Source organism: Globicephala melas, chromosome 2 (genome assembly GCF_963455315.2).
Source record: "Globicephala melas chromosome 2, mGloMel1.2, whole genome shotgun sequence".
Classification (NCBI taxonomy): domain Eukaryota; kingdom Metazoa; phylum Chordata; class Mammalia; order Artiodactyla; family Delphinidae; genus Globicephala; species Globicephala melas.
In genome coordinates this window covers 17,607,418-17,624,784 of record NC_083315.2, presented here as the reverse complement: position 1 = coordinate 17,624,784, position 17,367 = coordinate 17,607,418, and the positions used below count along the sequence as shown (strand labels likewise).

At 38.6% G+C, this 17,367-nt stretch overlaps 1 protein-coding gene across 21 annotated transcripts in view; it reads left to right on the top strand.

Moving 5' to 3' along the window:
* The window catches only part of PARD3 (par-3 family cell polarity regulator), a 639,757-nt gene that overhangs the window by 345,454 nt on the left and 276,936 nt on the right, over positions 1–17,367 (top strand). For 19 of the 21 annotated variants that reach the window (XM_060293165.2, XM_060293169.2, XM_030837075.3 and 16 more), the window contains 4 exons: positions 1,217–1,308; positions 3,478–3,561; positions 15,381–15,506; positions 16,659–17,038. In XM_060293165.2, the coding sequence (XP_060149148.1) occupies positions 1,217–1,308; positions 3,478–3,561; positions 15,381–15,506; positions 16,659–17,038 (682 nt within the window). The remainder of the gene's footprint in view (positions 1–1,216; positions 1,309–3,477; positions 3,562–15,380; positions 15,507–16,658; positions 17,039–17,367) is intronic. The other 2 variants (XM_060293163.2, XM_060293159.2) reach the window with 1 other exon arrangement.

The window sequence follows — 17,367 nt, the reverse complement described above, 5'->3', positions numbered from 1 at the left end:
CTGAATATTCTAATTTGGATAATAGGACCATTGATATCATCAGGCATGTTTATCCTTATTCAAATGATCCTGCAAAGCCAACGTCACTGTTAGTGAACTGCTTAGTGAAAAGACAGTGGCCAAGATGATAAAGTAAGGCATATTCTTGGGTGACATTTCATTTACTTTTATGAACCATCACATGTATTCCACATGCACCTTTTGAAGCACCAGCATGTTTACCCAATTTCTGCAGCATGTTGGAGTATAATTTTTACAAACTGTTGCCTTTCTAAAAGGAAGACTACAATGGTGGTTACTGGGGTTGGTTATCTTACTCTTTGTGCCTTTCCCGGCGCTGGGTCCTTTGTAACAGAAGTAAACACAAGTGGTTCTTCATGGCTAAGATCTTTTTTTGTTTTTTTTGTGGTATGCAGGCCTCTCACTGTTGTGGCCTCTCCCATTGCGGAGCACAGGCTCCGGACGCACAGGCTCAGAGGCCATGGCTCACGGGCCCAGCCACTCCACAGCATGTGGGATCCTCCTGGACCTGGGCACGAACCCGTGTCCCCTGCATCGGCAGGCGGACTCTCAACCACTGCGCCACCAGGGAATCCCTCATGGCTAGGATCTTAATGCCTTTACCTCTAAATGATCAGTCGATTGGCTTAGGGTAACTTTATGTGAGATTTCACAGGGTGAAGTATCTAAGTCTAGGATTGTGCTTACTTGATGTTCCTTTTGACAAGGTGTGTTAATAGGAACTGGGGAACTGACAATAGGACTGAAGATTTTGCTAGTTGTTAAGGTTTATAATGATCTCAACTGTTTGGATTAGTATAAATGTTAACCATGCATCCCCAGTGTAATGTACATTTATTTATTAGTTTATTATAACATTGTAGTAATATATAATTACTTCCTAAAACATACACCGAAAAGTGAAATAAAAATGATAAGAGGGTTAATATAAGTTCTAATGTTTTCTTTCCTTATTGCAGTGGCATCTTGTTCACCCCCTAAGATGTACTAACTCAGGAGACTGTTGCTTTAAAATGCAGCTTTTCACATGTACAAACCCATCTTATCATTAAAGGTCATCCTTGCTAGAGGAGAGATATTGTTAACATTATCACAATGCCTCTTAGACTCCAGTTTTATTCAGTTCCCTTTCATTCACTGCATAAGAATGAACCTGACTCAGAGTCTGCTTCTCTTTGTGTTGCGCCCTCTCTAGGATGAGGATGGCACAGAGGAAGACAGCAGCCGTGTTGAGCCCGTGGGGCACGCCGACACTGGTGTGGAGAACGTACCCAGCTTTTCTCTGGAGTAAGTTACTGACATTTTCAACTAACCCTGTAATATCCATGTAGCTTCACTGATAGCAGCAAATATTCCGAAAGCATATGGCATGCGTCATGTTTGTGCTTAGTTAAAACATGCCTTGCATTGGTTTGTTTTCCAAAGAGCATCTTTCATCTGTTGAGTTAATGATCTAATGTAAGAACTATAGCATGAAAATTCCCATGTACCTGCTCTGAGTTTCATGCCTTGGCAAATACTATTAAATTATAATATAAAATAGTATTTGATTGAAAAAAGTCTGTTATGTTCACAGCACTGTAACTGTTTTCAGATTGCTTTTGTATGTCAGTATTTTGGTCATTTGTTTGTTCTTCAACTTTGCTAAATTAAAAAAGAAATTGTGGACATAATTTACTTGAAAAACTAGTTGAATCATGTAAGCATTACTCATTTTAGTGTATATTTTTTTGATTTGAAGAAATAGAATCTCTCAAGATATTTGATAAAAAATTACAGGTTAGGGATCTTGAACATGATTTAAAGTGTGAAAGGTCGAAGAAAAACTTCCATATATTGTCACAACTTTACAACTATCTTAAATAATGACAAGTTTGAATGGAAGATGTTCTCAAGACTTCTTCTAAGTTACCTTAGAGCAGGGAGGGCAGTCATTCTAAATTTTTTCTTTGATTTTGGGTAAAAGTTGGGGTCCAGATATTAATAATTAAACTCTTAATTTTGTCTTTTCTTGGTCTTCCAAGGAAGGGCTATAAGAACTTTCTCAGTGAGATTAAACAGGCTTCGAATCAGATTATGTTTGGATATTCAGCAACCAGCATTCTCTAAGTATTTACACACTTAAGAAACACTTGCACTGTGATAGTTCTTTTGAGAAAGAATATAAAGTAAAATAAATGTATTAAAGTTACCATACTAGTTGGCAAACCATCTTAGTTGACAAACCAGTCATTAAATACGTGTTCAAATGGTATGAACAGTATCTCAAATAGTATTTTAGGAAATTCTAAGAAAATAGAAAAAAATTAAATATCCATTTAAATAGTATTACTTTAGTAAATATGTTGGCAATATGACAAAATTTCAATTTTTTCCTAATTAGTGTATGTGATTGAATCTATACACATAGAAATACAGTCGTAGCATTGGCATTTTCCATTGCGTAAAAACTATATCGTGATCTTGGTCAAGTCCATTGGTAATCACTTATGGTTGTCCAGATTGCTTAAAACTAGATATGTAATTGAAATAGTATTTCCAAATATTGATTGTTAGATCAGGACTGCTTAGGTTTCTGTGCAGTACTCACACCCACAGATGTACCTACAAAGAAAGTGGAATCTCATTGAAATGGCGTAGAAAATTTACATTCTCCAGATTATACCAATTGCATTAAACTCAGGCTTTTGATATTAATATGAAAGTACTGTAGTTATGTGGTAGAAGTAACTTCATGTTACTTCATATAAATAGCTTAAAGACTTTAGAGTTCAATTACAAACACCCTTGGGACAATCATTTGATTTTTTACGGGTATCCCGTGGGGTTGCATTGCCTGCATATGCAGTGAGCTTACAGCAAGTAGGATGGCGACCTTCCGTGGAGCTCTGAGTTGGGAAGTAAGGGTGGCTGTATCCCATCTGGATTGCCACCTCCCGGGGCAAAGCTTTGACCTTATTGGACTTTTGCGGGAGGGGATCAATGATGTGACATGTGTAGGAGCACTTTGTAAATTATAAAGTGCTGTGCAGCTGACACATCTTTATCCCATTAATCTTCGTAGTCCTTGAATAGATATTAGGATGGGAAAGTTCCAGTAGAAGTCTAGAGATTTGATCACAAAAGGTATACTTGGACTACACAGAAGAGTGTGGTCCGAGAGCAGCGGTGCTGTGTCATTTTTAATGTAGCTATCTCTGATGATTGCTCCCCCCTCCCCACCCCATGCCATCAGACTAGTGTGCAGGTATGTAGAGTTGAATGTGCCCTCATCGCCATGCTTCTATTCCAGAACGTGTATGTATATGTGTGTGTGCCTGGTGGGATTTTTCGTTTTGTCCTCCTTTGTTGTTTATTGTGCGTCTGTGTCGTTGCGGTTTTGTGTTTGGTTTGGTTTGAGTTTCGGTTTGTGATGGTCCATGTTCATGCTCCCTCATTCATCATATTGTCTCACAGTGATATGGTAAAGCTCGTACAAGTCCCCAACGATGGAGGGCCTCTGGGAATCCATGTAGTGCCTTTCAGTGCTCGAGGCGGCAGGTAACGTATCTTGCAGGTTTTTAATTGAATCATAATGTGGAGTGTTTTATCTTCATTTATGCTCAGATATAGAGTGATGTTGACTTAGCATATGCTTAATAGAAGGCTTTTCATTTGGGGGCCACTGCATTATAATCACAGAAAGCACTTAGGCTGATGAAGAAATCGGGCATTTAAATTATCCTAATAATTTTATCGTTCATCACATCCATGCAAATTGATGATAGCCTTTAGAGCCAGAACTCCAGCTGAATGTGCAAAGGTAAGGGAGAGCTTAAAGCAATTTTCTGGAAAAAATGTATCCAATAAAAATTATCTAGATAACATAGAAAATGATTCATTTAAAATTTGCTTTTATGTTTATTTAGTTCTTAAATTTTATATGATTTTTATGATTATGTTTGAAATTTTTTTAAGTTAGACAAACTATAGATTTATTTTCTACTGTGTGACTTGTGTCTCCTTCTCTTCAATCTGCCCACTCAAATATCAAAATTTTGTACTATTTGTTAGTATGACTTCATTACTTCATAGAACACATATCCTTAAAAACGTCAAATGTTATATGAGTTTCTTTTATCCTGCTGCTTTCTTTTTGTGAAAGAATTAGTGTATGTTTGCTTGTATATGTTTTCAAATACTATGAACTGAATTTGCAACTAATCAAATGTTTGATGAGCCTCCATCATCCACAAGTGAAATGCTGCCTCCTTCCGCATGGAGGGGGCGGGCATTAGCCTTTGAAGTTTACTTCCATCCCCTCTTATTTACCCATCTAATTATTACCCAAATGAAACATATTTATGAACTATTTGGCTTCTTAGTTTGAACTTCTTTCTTTTATTGTTATCATTTTATCGATTTTTTAACTTCTTTTACACTGGGAGAAGAAAAGGGGGAGCTGGAAAGTCACCTTAGGCCAGTGACCAAGAACAGGAACATAGTTTCAACCCTTGTCAAGGAATTCCAAGCGTCCAGTATATTGTGAGAGATGGAGGAAACATCAGTTACAAGCATGTGATTGAGTTATCTACTTAATCGTTCAAAATAAGTATTTGAACAATTGTACTGCCTTCCCGGTATATGTTCCTGACAGTATCGAGTCCAGATTTCATGTCTTTGGTAAAGCACACGCTTTATGGAAGGTCTGGAAGCTGACACTGTGATTTACATAGAACTCTGCTGGAGTACGAGGCTTGAATGTGAGCGTTGTATCTAACAAGATGTGAAATTCACCTTGAATTGGGGATGGGGGGGTGTTACATTCACAGAGTTATGACTGCTTTCACGTTCTTCCTTCTTTTTTTTAAAACTCTGGAGAAATGTCACTGAAATGTCTTCAAAGGACTTTCAGTTAAATAAGCTTAGTTGTTTTCAAAATGGCCCTTGCCTTTATCTCCTTTAAAAATTATAATTTTAAGTGATCTCAGAAGTTAAACCTTTTTCCATTTATTTCATTAGTAGAAAGATATGAGAAGAGGGTAGAATGCATGGATGATAGCCTCCCGGTATTAGTGTGCCTTTAACTGTTTGTGGAATATAACTCGTCACAAATGAGATTTAATCGTGTATGTACCAGCTTTAAACCAGTATTTCAATTACAAACATGTTACTTTCTGTCATTTATTACACACTTCCTACGTCAGTGGGAAAGGATATTAGGATGAAATAGGTTAAAAAGCCTTAAGCAAAAGAAGTATAAGATAGAAAAAGAAATCTACTGCAGATTAATTCAGTGGAAGGCATTTCACAAAATCGACCACAGTTACTGGTTACCATGGCGTTTCGTTTCGATATACAGAACACATTCAAGGAGACAAGGATTCCTGTACAGAACTAGAAGGTGTTTTATAGCTGAGTCATTTTTAATCCCTATTGATGTGGCAGCTTAATGAGGAATCTCCTGTACAGCTTCCCTATACAAGGGACAAAGAGATTAAGAAAATGAGATTCTTTATAAATCCTTTTCTGGCATTACTAGTTTTCATACTGGGAAACAGAACAGAATTCTTTCCCGCCAACACCTGTGATGCATCTTTGAGCTTCCTCATCACCTTGGCGGTCATGGTTCTTCAGAGAGAGGCTGACAATGCAAAGAACAGCAGGAGGACTGCTGAACAACCATAGACGCCAGTCTTCAGGAGCCAGAGACACCTATCTCACGTGTTCTCAGAAATGCTGACACGTGGTTCTTCTCAGTCAGTCAGAAACCTCCCCAAGCATTTACCGTGTGATGGTTCCTGTGTTAGGTGCTGGGAGACAAGGATGAGCAGGACACAGTCTCTCTCCAGGGGTTTGCAGTCAAGATGGAGTGATAGCCAGGAACTCACACTATTATAATTGTGATAAATGCCGACATCCCTGTATCATAGGTGTTCTGTGAGCTGATAGAGGAGGGATTGTCTGAATTAGGTAACTGAAGTTGGCTTCTTGTAGAAGATGATTTTAATTGTGATGACAGCTTATAAAGGGAGCTACATCCGCTCAATGGTGGCTGCAAGGGCAAATTAAGCAATGCAGTATAGCAGAAAGGAAGAAATTAATCAGGACTCGTGAAGAAATTGCACATATTATCCAGTGGGAATACAAGAATACATACATATTCGTGGGATGTAAGTTGAAATTTCCAAGAATAACTTTCTTTGTACAAAATTCCTATCATACTTGGGCCCTCTCAGTTTGGGAGATGTAACTAATTGAATAACACTTACTGAATACTTATTTTCCTAAAAGTGACACATGCATGTCAGTATTGCTTTCTGATTTCAATTTCTAAGTCAGAAAGTCTCAGGGAACAGTGCAGAATGGGAATTAAACATCATAAAGAGAAGAAACTCAATGCTGAACATCTCGAGTATCAAATATAATTCAGGAAAATTGGAAGAGTGTGAAGTCAATGTTAGAGAAATTTTTAAAGCTACTTAGGTATTATTATGGCCTGAGGTATAATGAAGTTTTTTGTATAAAAATCCTGCTGGACCAATTTAAAAAGGCTATTTTCTAGAGTAGGTTGAATGTTGTTCCCCGATTGGGGACATTAGTGACCGTTGGCTTGTGGCTGCCGTTCCCCCAGCCACTGTCTTGGATGGTAGAAACAGAGACAAAATAAATGCATGGGAGAGACTGTGCTGTCTCCCCCCTCCCCCCTTTTTATTTAAGATTTTTTTTTGATATGGACCATTTTTAAAGTCTCTATTAAATATGTTACAATATTGCTTCTGGCTTTTTTTCTTTTTTTCTTTTTTAGTTTTTGGCTGTGAGGTATGTGGGATCTTAGCTCCCCGACCAGGGATCGAACCCACACCCCCTGCATTGGAAGGCGAAGTCTTAACCACTGGACTGCTAGGGAAGTCCCTGTGCTGTCTCCCCTTGATGCTCTGTTTTTCTCTAGTCATCATCTTGTATTTTATTCAAAAATATAAAGTTAACTGATCCCCACCCAGAACTCTTTATTCACAGTTTTGTTACCTTGAAATTGATTTTCACTTCACACATGTAATTTCATTTCCTCCTGATTTAAATGTCAAACATAACCTCCTTATTTAAATTACAAGTGCTACTGTTTTCAGGAAAGCTATGCCAAGTAATTGTCATTTCCTTTGGCAGAAAAACCATGTTTCATGTTATATTTTTTTATATTTCTAGGACCTAGCCCAACGGTATTGCTCACTGAAGCTTACTGTGATGATCCCTATTAGCTCTGCATTGCTGTATTAGAAACAGAACAATAAGAATGTATCCTGCCTTGATGTTAATGAGTTTTCCTGAGCCTTTCTAATTACTTAGGAATACGATTATGTTATAATGTTAAGTATTTAGAAAGCAAAATATAAAAGTATATTCTGAAATAGGGGCTGGGCTTATGAAATAAGGTTTTGTATTTAGTTTTAAGGGATGTAAGGTCTAATTGAGAAATATGTATATAAAAAGATCTATACTATGTGTCTAAAGAACTCAGTGCACATGTGCCGTAGGGTTTAGAGGAAGGAGGGCTACTGACTATTGGATGTTATGAAGCAGTAGAACTTGATCTGTTCTTTAAAGGAAATATAGGACTTATGCTAGTGATATTCCGGAAAGATAGTCTTTCTAGGAAGAGAACATATGAAGGGAAGATGCTCCATACAAATTTGTGTGATTTGCTGAGAAATAATGAGTCAATGATTTGAAACCGAGTGTATTGGAAGATAACACTGGAGAGATGGTTAGAAAGCACTTTGTGAATGGCCTCTGAGACTTCATTCAGTAAATAACAGAGAAATTGTTGAAGGTTTTCGAGAAATAATCATTGTGTTATTTCAAAAAATAACTATTATTCCTCTACTTGGACTCCCAGTCTAACTTACAGTGAATATTCTTAGTCTTTTCCCCTCTGGGAACACGTATGGCTAAAGCATATTATTCTTAAAAAAGTGCAGCCTGCTTCTCCGAGCCTTTTCTGTAATGGGCCTTTTCCCATTTATGTACATTCTTTATTCTTAGCCCTGTGGCCCTTGGAATTTTCTTTCGCTGTGCTTTTTCTTATGCAAATAGTAATTGTATGTTTGTTTATTTTATTAAGCAAGTGTTTTGTTGTTGTTGTTGTCTGTTTGTTTTTAAAGATCTGGTGTCTCCTAGGCACCACTCTTGGTTCTAGGCAAACTCTCTGTAAAGGGTCAGATAGTTAATATTTTGGGCACTGTGGGCCACCAAGTTTCTGCTGCAAGTATTCAATTCTGTCATTGTAGCGTGAAAGCAGCCATAGACATGGATAACCCAACAAGCCTGGCTGTATTCCAGAAAAGCTTCATTTGCAAAAACACGTGGCAGGTCAGAGTTTGGCTCATGGCCGGTAATTTGCCAGCCCTGCTCTAGAGAAGCAGACAAATAAAAAATGCCTGCCATCATGGAGTTTACATTCTATTATTTTTCATATCTAAAATTCCTTCTTCTATGTTTCCTATTCATATTGTTTTGGGGGCCAGAGTCCAGAATTTTATTTCCACCTACTTGGTTGATGAGAAAGCCTCATATATTATTTCCCATCATTGCACCCTACTAATTCCAACAAATTCCCAGGAGGAAGGGAAATAGAAAAAAATCAACCGCATTTAACATCCTCCAGTTAGTAATAGGCACCCACAGATTACTTCTTCCCAATATCTGATTGTCAACCATGAGACCTGAGGAAAAATCTAAAGTCTTTTAATTAGGAAGACAGTCCTTGGTAAGAAGGAGTGTGTATGTGTGTGGGTCTGCGTGTTTTAAGCTTTCTGCTGCTGCCTCCTGCTGCCAACTGCCTTACTTATTAATTGCTCTCAACTTTCTTTTTACAGATGTGCCATCGTTTGATTTGTCTGATTAATTTTGAGTTGTATCCCAAATGATTTTTTTCAGCCATTTATCTTCAGTTTGATAGAGTATCAGGTGAAGGGTCAATACCAAACCTTTCGATTGCCATATTGTTTCTTTTCATGACTTTTTTCCTGGACTTATTTTCTTACTTGTATTACTATCCATAAATTCTGCCACGTAAAGCTAAAAAAAGTCACATCCCCAGAGGAATATTTTAAATGTTTAGGTTTTGGAGTTGAAATAAAAGTGACCCTGTTGGAAAATGTATATTCCTGTGATCAGATTAATATAGAAAAGGAGTGAAGTATAAATGTTTGTTTTCTGTATTGTAGATGCACATATTGAACAATTTTCCTCTCAAATAAAAACTGAAGTGTTTATAAAGTTTTTAACTATTCTGTATACAAGAGTAGTTAGCAAACATCTTTGGAAGGTCTTAAGAAAAAGCATACTCCTCTACTTAATTATTCAGTGAAAATCTGTGAACTTGTCTACTCTGATTAATATTTACATGGGTTATAAATAATGTTAGTTATAACTCTTAGCTCATCTAACCTTTATTTTATTATCTTTTGCTCTATAACATCAAAAACAGACAGTTCATCTTTTTCCAGAATTTCCAGTGAGCTGTGCTGTCTTCCCTCTTTGCGGCAGTCAGTGACAGCCTGGACCACATGCTGAGTCTTCATGTTATTGGCAGAGGGGTTGTTAGGAATCACCCATGTTTTGAGGCCAGAGATGCCTGGGACAGAATCTGGCTCTGTCTTTTTAGGAAGTGTGGTCTGGGCAAGTTAGCTTCACTTAGCCTCGGTCTTCGCGTCTGAGGGCTGGGACACTCCTGTGACTTTGGTTAAAATATGAAAATACATGTACTTATAAAATACATGTCAAATACTTTTAGTGAGGTACTTGGCAGTGGCAGCTAAGAAGAATGCTATTTCACCTTCCACTTATGTTCCTGTGATGTGCCATTAAAATTTCCTCCAAATGCTGGGAGTTCTGGTTGTGTAGGCAAGTGCTGATGAGTCTTTGTAACAGTAGAAAACGATCTCTTCTATCATGGATGTGAGATGAGACTTTACTCTTATATCATAAATTTGAGAATCCCAGTACACAGTTAGTTAGTTGGGTGTATCTGTTAATAAAGAATTACAGCCAGTTTGAATTTCATGGAAACGACTCAGGTGTTAAGAAGAGATTTATCCAAGGCTTGTATACTGTATTTCAGTTCACTGTAGAGTTTTAAAGTTGACTGTTCATTTTTAAAAGAATAAAAATGCACTTGAACTCTGTGTACTTGATTTTAATTTAAGTATTTTCCAAGAAACACAATTTAACTTTACTGAATCTGTAGCCTTTCGTCTGTAAGTCTTAGGTTGTGCATTCTCAGTTGCAGACTTGCTTTGTTCTAATAAAGGGACATGCTAAATGCAGTTGTTATAGAGAGGAAAGTTGTATTTTACATTTAGATAAATCTTGCTTCTTTAAATGTAGTAGTACGATGCCTATCATTTCTGCCCTAATCTAAGGGAGTTCTCTACTTTTACTTTACCATTTTTGGGTCTACTTTATCTCATCCACTAAAGATTAAAAAAAAAAAATCAAGATGTTATATTAATTTGCCATTCTGGCTGTGGTTCTGAGGGATAGAATATAGGTCATTGCCAGCCCCCGGTTTAGTACTCAGTGAGGTGAGAGGGTCTTGCTGATGCGAGCCCATTCTGCGCATGCCTTCTCTGCCTTCACTGTATTTGTGGTGTTTATACTCTGTCAGATTTTATTAAGATGAATTATGATCATTTCCATACAGCTGGGTGGCAGTTGTGGGAGTTTACATTATCAAAGCAAAACTCAGACTTGCTCAGCCAATTTAGATGTCAATAAAACATTTGTTACTTATTTTCAGTTTTATCATTGGCTGTAATTTATACTTAGAATTGAAAATGTTAACATGTGTGACTGAGTTTGTTTTAATTAAGTGTATAATTAGGCTAATGAACCTTGTAAAAATGTAGTGGTGCAATCCTTAATATAATCTAAGCAGTTAAATTCCTAATTATGCATCCAAAATCATGTACAGAGATGCCGCCTTTCAATGGCTTGCTCTCTGGGGCTGTATTCTTCTTCTTTGCCCTCTTTGGGGGTTAAGGAACATGGTACAAAAGCCATGATGAAAGACTTCAAAGAAACGTGTGCATTTACTTATTTTTTCTTTTAGGAAAATGATTCAGAAGTGGGATTTGTTCATAGTGGACATAGTATTTTTTTCCCTAAATTTTTGAAAAGGTAGAAGGACCAGGGGAGAGGAGTAGATCTGGGGACATTTACGATTTACCAGAAGAAATCCCCTCGTTCAGAAAGCATCTTGCCAAGTCGGGTTCACATTAGATTCATGCAGGAGGTGAAGAGGTCTGTCCCCTGTACCCCTGAGCCCTGTAGCCATGGCTTCACAGAGCCGCCCTCCCTGCTATGTTAATAATACACCTGCTCGTTCTCCTGTGGCAGCCAGCACAGCCAGGCTGGTGCTTCTGTCCCTGGACTGTTCCCCATAAGCAGAGCTTCCACCCCTCCCCCAACTCCTCTTCTCCTGCTCCCCTCTCCTATTTTTTGCAAAGTGGCTTCTTCTTCTGATGGAAAGTGGTTGCCCTAGTAAGGAATTCTGGTACTAACTGCCAAGAAGAAAATCCATCGTCCACTCCGGTAGAGCGACGTGCCAAAATGCTCTGACCTTTACGACCTTCAATTATTTTCTCTAATAAGAGTGTTATGGGAACCACAACACCATCGGTACTCATTTCTTTATTCCTTTAGAAGGAATTCTAGTTGCTGGTTGAATTTGCAGTATAGATCCCTAAAACTTGTTTCTAATTGTGCTATCCGAGTCGCCTTTCCCGGGGCGGTGGCGGGTGTGGAGATGTAACTGCTGGCACACACACGTTTTTCAGGAAGATGAAAGTCTCTGTTATTACTTCCCGTTGATTTCCCTTCAGAGGGCCCTCTTCATTCTCAGTCTGGCTGTTATGTTATCAGTTCAATTTTCCTGTAAAGTTTTTTTGATAGTTCATCCCCATTCCTTTTGTAATCACTTTCAGCTAGTGAAGCAAATGAGATAATTTTGCAGATTGTACCATTTTCCTTTTAAATTAATCCATTCTTTTGGAGAGGGTGATTCTAATAGTGTGGTCAAGTACTTAGAAATCAGCAGGCTACTAAGTTCTCCTTAATTCAGCCTGTTCCGTTGATTCCCTGATCACTTGCTGTGTCAGTCAGGGTGAAATTCTTCCCCTTCTGCTCCTCTACCCATCCCCCCCAGCCCACCCCCATCAGCTCCCGAGCCTCTAGTGCTGAGAAAGGGGATTCTGAGGTTTTTGCAACTACTTTTACAACGTTGGATTCTAAAACCTCATTTAATAAATGTCTGCAATATTTCATGTAAATGCAATAGCGTATTTGTTTATGATTTGTAACATTTTTACTGTATGTTAGGATTACTCATGCATTTGGCCATATATGAGGGCTTGTATAGAAAGACAAGTCATTCAGTGAATGAAGCATGTCAGGCCTTTTTACTGTGGATTATTATTGTAGAATGATTCCCATGGGAAAAAAAGTAGATTTAAGAAAAGGAAAATGATTACCTAGATGAATATAAATCTATAGACCTATTCATCTGAAAAATATTAATGCCACTTCTGTAGAATTAAATTACAGATTTCCAAGTTATATTATTTAAATTGTCATAGATACTGAAAGGTTCTGTTGGAGACAAATGTATAAATTTGAACAAATGACTGATACTAGTTACCTGCTAAGTAATTTCCATTAAACATAGTCTGTCTCTCTCTATTTCTCTAAGAATATTCTGTGGACTATTTTGGAATACACAAAACATTTCAGAATACATAAAGGCATAATAATTTTCAGTCACTTTAGATCACAGAAATGTTGTAACCATATTGAGAAATCACTCACGATCTCACCAATTAAAAACTAATTAATTAACTGGAGTGACTCTTGGTAGGGCATATTTTTACTCAGGGGCTGAATACATCAACTTGAAAGAAGCCCTGTTGGTCTGCAGAGGCAGCTTTTAGCAACAGGTGTGGTACCAAGCTGTGGCTCTGTTAAGACTGCCCATGGGTGGCCAAGTCATCTTTGCCTTCCCCTGTGCTCTCACATGGCTGCTTGGATGGCGAAGTGGCCCAATGTCTTCTTCTGGTTCCACTATTACCAACAACTGTGATTTAATTTGATTTCTCTAATTATTTTGTCCCATTCAACAGAGTCATAGGTATATCTTAATGATAGGATGCTTTTGATAGAACACTTTGTTCAGTCGCCCATAGAGACAAACGAACAGTAGGGAAGCTTGGGGAGATAGATTGTGGGCTTGGTGACATTTTAGTGGTCACTTAATTATTGGTGTGGCACATTAAGAGATTGCTTCCTGTCAAGTAGGAGCTCAGACAGTTAAGTTGCTCATGCTGCTGTGTCAGTGTACTTTTTCTTGTCTTTGGGCTGAGAGAATTTTTATATTTATTTATCAGTGGTTCCAATATACGGTGGCAAGTAACTGAAAATAACCTACATCATATTTTTTTCTTTAGTCGCCAAGCTTCTTAGACTCTTACACTAGTAGATGCTAATCCCCAAATAGTAACATGACAAAAGGCAATTTAAATGTTAGCTCCTCTTACTCTTGTAGGTAGGTATGCTTAACCATAGTAAGACACCATGCCTGTTTATTATATTTAATAATAAAGATTAGAATGAAGTTAAGCAGTGACTCAGTAAATGTTTATGAAAGAAAGAAGGTTAAACTGCAAAATAACAAGCAAAAAAAAAGGACCTTTGCTTTAATTCAATTCATTTCAGCTCAGTCCTATATTTGGTATAAGTGACACAGTCATGAAAAAAAGGATCCGAATCTGGATTTTATTTCACTTATTCTATTTTGCAAAAAGCTTATTAGAAATAGGAGGCTTGTTTGCTTCAGCTAAACTCAAGCACCCATTCATTCAGTTGTCATTTGTCAAGACCTTACTATGAGCTGAGTGCTGGAGCACGTATTGCTGAGTCCCACCTTCCCCACCTTCCAGGAGCTCACAGTGCAACAGTAGAGATAAGGTGCGTGTACAAGTAACAGTAGCAGGGGAGCGAGATCAACAACAACGATTACTGCAAAGGTTTAAAAGAAGAAGGACGCTATCTATTGGAGTATCTTCCTACTGGAAAGCATATACAGGGTACTGCAAATTGTACTCCATTGGAAAATACAGACAGGCGATTGGAAATGATGGTATCTTCAACTTTAATTTATTCAGGATTCTAAATGCTGGCTTCTTTTTTTTTTTGGCCGCATTGTGCGGCGTGTGGGATCTTAGTTCCCTGACCAGGGGTTGAACCCGAACCTTCTGCATTGGAAGCACAGAGTCTTAACCGCTGGACCGCCAGGGAAGTCCCCTAAATGCTAGTTTCTGTATGGGCATTTTTTTTGTGTGTCTCTAAATATTAGGATTATGAAAGAAAATGCAAGCTTGGGACAAGCCAAAAATAAGTTCATAAAAATTTTAACATGATCATGATACAGATTATATGCTAACCGTCAATTAAGTCAGAGCATCAGAACTAAGTGGAGATTCCTATTTCTTATCAAGCTGTGTTCATATATAGTGTTTGTTATTTGTCCCAGGGTATAAAGAATGTCCATCCTGTCCATCAAGGAGTTAGTGCTCTAGACCAAGTACATTTGTGATAATTTTTTTTTTTTTTTTCTCCATCTTGGTCTCTAAAAGTTCATTTGGGCTTTTCTTTCGACTTGAAATTTGAGTCCACATGGAGGGGTGAATGGTGACGGGCATTATTGGAACCTGTCGCCGGCTTTCTGTTTTCTTCTGATGGGAATAATGGCAACAACTTACTTACTTTTGGGAGACCTAAGAAGTTTTGAAATTCAGAACGTGAGGCATTACCAAATTCAGATGCCAAGAATGGAAACTCTTCTGTTTTTGGAATCTTCCCCAATTTTCCGTCTCATGTACAGGTTAGCCTCTCCTTGTTACCTTTCCTTTCATGGAAAGGTGGGGCTGCCATCAGCACTGTACCAGCTAGCTTAAAACAGAAATCTGCCAGAGCTGCTCGCAGCCCATGCTCGTCCATGCTGCCCACTGCCACGGCCAGGAGCCATGGGGCCAGCTCTGCCGGGAGCATTTTTAAGCATAGAGAGAAGGGTACGATTTGTTGCAGAAGCATAACACTGACACGCCAGAAACGATTGCCTATATTTATTGAAAGGATCCCTTTCTACACACCATTTATAGTGTTGTGATTTCTGTGTTGGCGTTATTTTTAAATGTCTGAATAGCAATTTAAGGCACCCCTTTATTAGGCAGTCTTTGTAAGTATAATCCCGCCATTAAAGCAGTAGGGCATTGTGCACGGTGGAAATATTACATGTGTAATGATTTGCATTCTTAATGTTCCAGAACCCTGGGGTTATTAGTAAAACGATTGGAGAAAGGTGGTAAAGCTGAACAAGAAAACCTTTTTCATGAGAATGATTGCATTGTCAGGATTAATGATGGCGACCTTCGAAATAGAAGATTTGAACAGTAAGTGTGTGCTGCCTCATTGCTGCACTTTCCCTGCATCAGGCGTGACAGAGTGCGGGCGATTGGGGTACCTCAGACCATATGTCTGTGGTCTCTGCCTTCATGCTGGAGAGGAGTATTTTCTGCCATTATCTAGCTTTTAAAAATTTCATCAAACTCCAGGTAATCACCGTCATTAGACTATGTTTCCAAATGCCCTCTGACTGACGCAGCACTTCTTAAAATATTATGGGCCCGATTTAGGCTTTACGGTTTGGCCACTTCCTCGCCTTTTGGAAAATCCATCAGGTTGCTGGTTTTTATTATACTTTTAACTCACATGTCCAACTTTGTCACATATAATGTGACAAATAGGAAGACAAAGCTCCTTGGACCTGCAGTGTCCACTCAGATTTTCCTTATCCTGACTCAAGCCCTTACTCCATTAAAAAGATAAAAATTGTCCAGTTCCTATAAAACAAGGCAAAAATGAGCAGAAATCATAAGGACTTGGTTAAAGACCTGACTAGGGATCCAGGTAAGATGGAGTAGCTTCTTGGGCTGGTCTTGGAATAGCACAGTGGCCAACAGCTCTTAACATTTTGAGTTATTGAAGCTGCATTGGCATTCTGAGATGTTTGCATGCGCAAACTTGGATTAATTTTTCTGATAAATAATGGATAGTCACTTTCTAAAGTTTTCTAAGTGTACTTATAAATATATTTCTTTAAAAACTCGACTGGTCTCCTTGTAAGGAAATACTTTATGACTTTTAAAAGTCGTATTGGATAATGTTGTAGAGAGGAGGTTATATTTAATTTCTCTTAATATTGAAATGATAATACCTGTTGTGCTTAAAACTGCAGTATGACTGAATGATTTACAGCGGAGGGTCTTCTGTGGAGGGCATACCAAAATACTGGTATTGTGCCTGTAGTTGTACATAACTTGGTCACTTTTATCTAGAGAATGAGAAATTTATATTTGGAGACACAGCCCTGCTGCTATCAGAGCTTGCAAACCCGATTGATAAGTGGGTTATGAGAATTTTGTTTTCAGTTTCAACCAAGTCTGTCCGTCCTTGTTGCTTAATGAGTATACTTAACTAAGCTCGTAACATCTTCGAGTCTGCCAGTCTTCATTTGCTAAGTTTCCATTCTCTCTCAAACCCAGAGCACAACATATGTTTCGCCAAGCCATGCGGACCTCCATCATTTGGTTCCATGTGGTTCCCGCAGCCAATAAAGAGCAGTACGAACAACTGTCCCAAAGCGAGAGGAACAATTACTATTCGAGCCGCTTCAGCCCCGACAGCCAGCATGTGGATCACAGGAGTGTGAACAGCGCAGGGCTGCAGGCTCTGTCGAGGGCGCCCCGGCCGAACCCCCTGCCCGAGCACGCGGACTCTCACCCCCGACTCCTACCTCAGAGCGCACAGCCCTCGGGAAAGCCGCCCGCCGCTCCAGGCCCAGCCGTACACCACGTGTTCAGTCCCAGCAGTAGTTACAACACCAAAAAAGTAGGCAAGAAGCTTAACATCCAGCTTAAGAAAGGTATGACCTGTCTTCCTGTTTTTCACAGAATTTAGTTTCAAAATCAACCAACTAACCCAAAGCGTCCTGAGTCTTACCTCATTATTAAGAACTGATACATCTTTTTAAAAAAGCATTTACAGTTGTGTATTTCTTTATGCTCTTCAGATTCACTTTGCTGTATAAAAATTAACACGTAGAAGATCAGAGGATAGGCCTTAAACGTTATGTTTCTATGAAAAAAGTAGCAGCTACGACTGCCGTAAAATTTTTGGCAACGAAGGAAATGGGTTTCAGGATGTTACCATCAAACCCAAAGCAACAGGGAGGCTCTGACTGTTTTGAGTGCC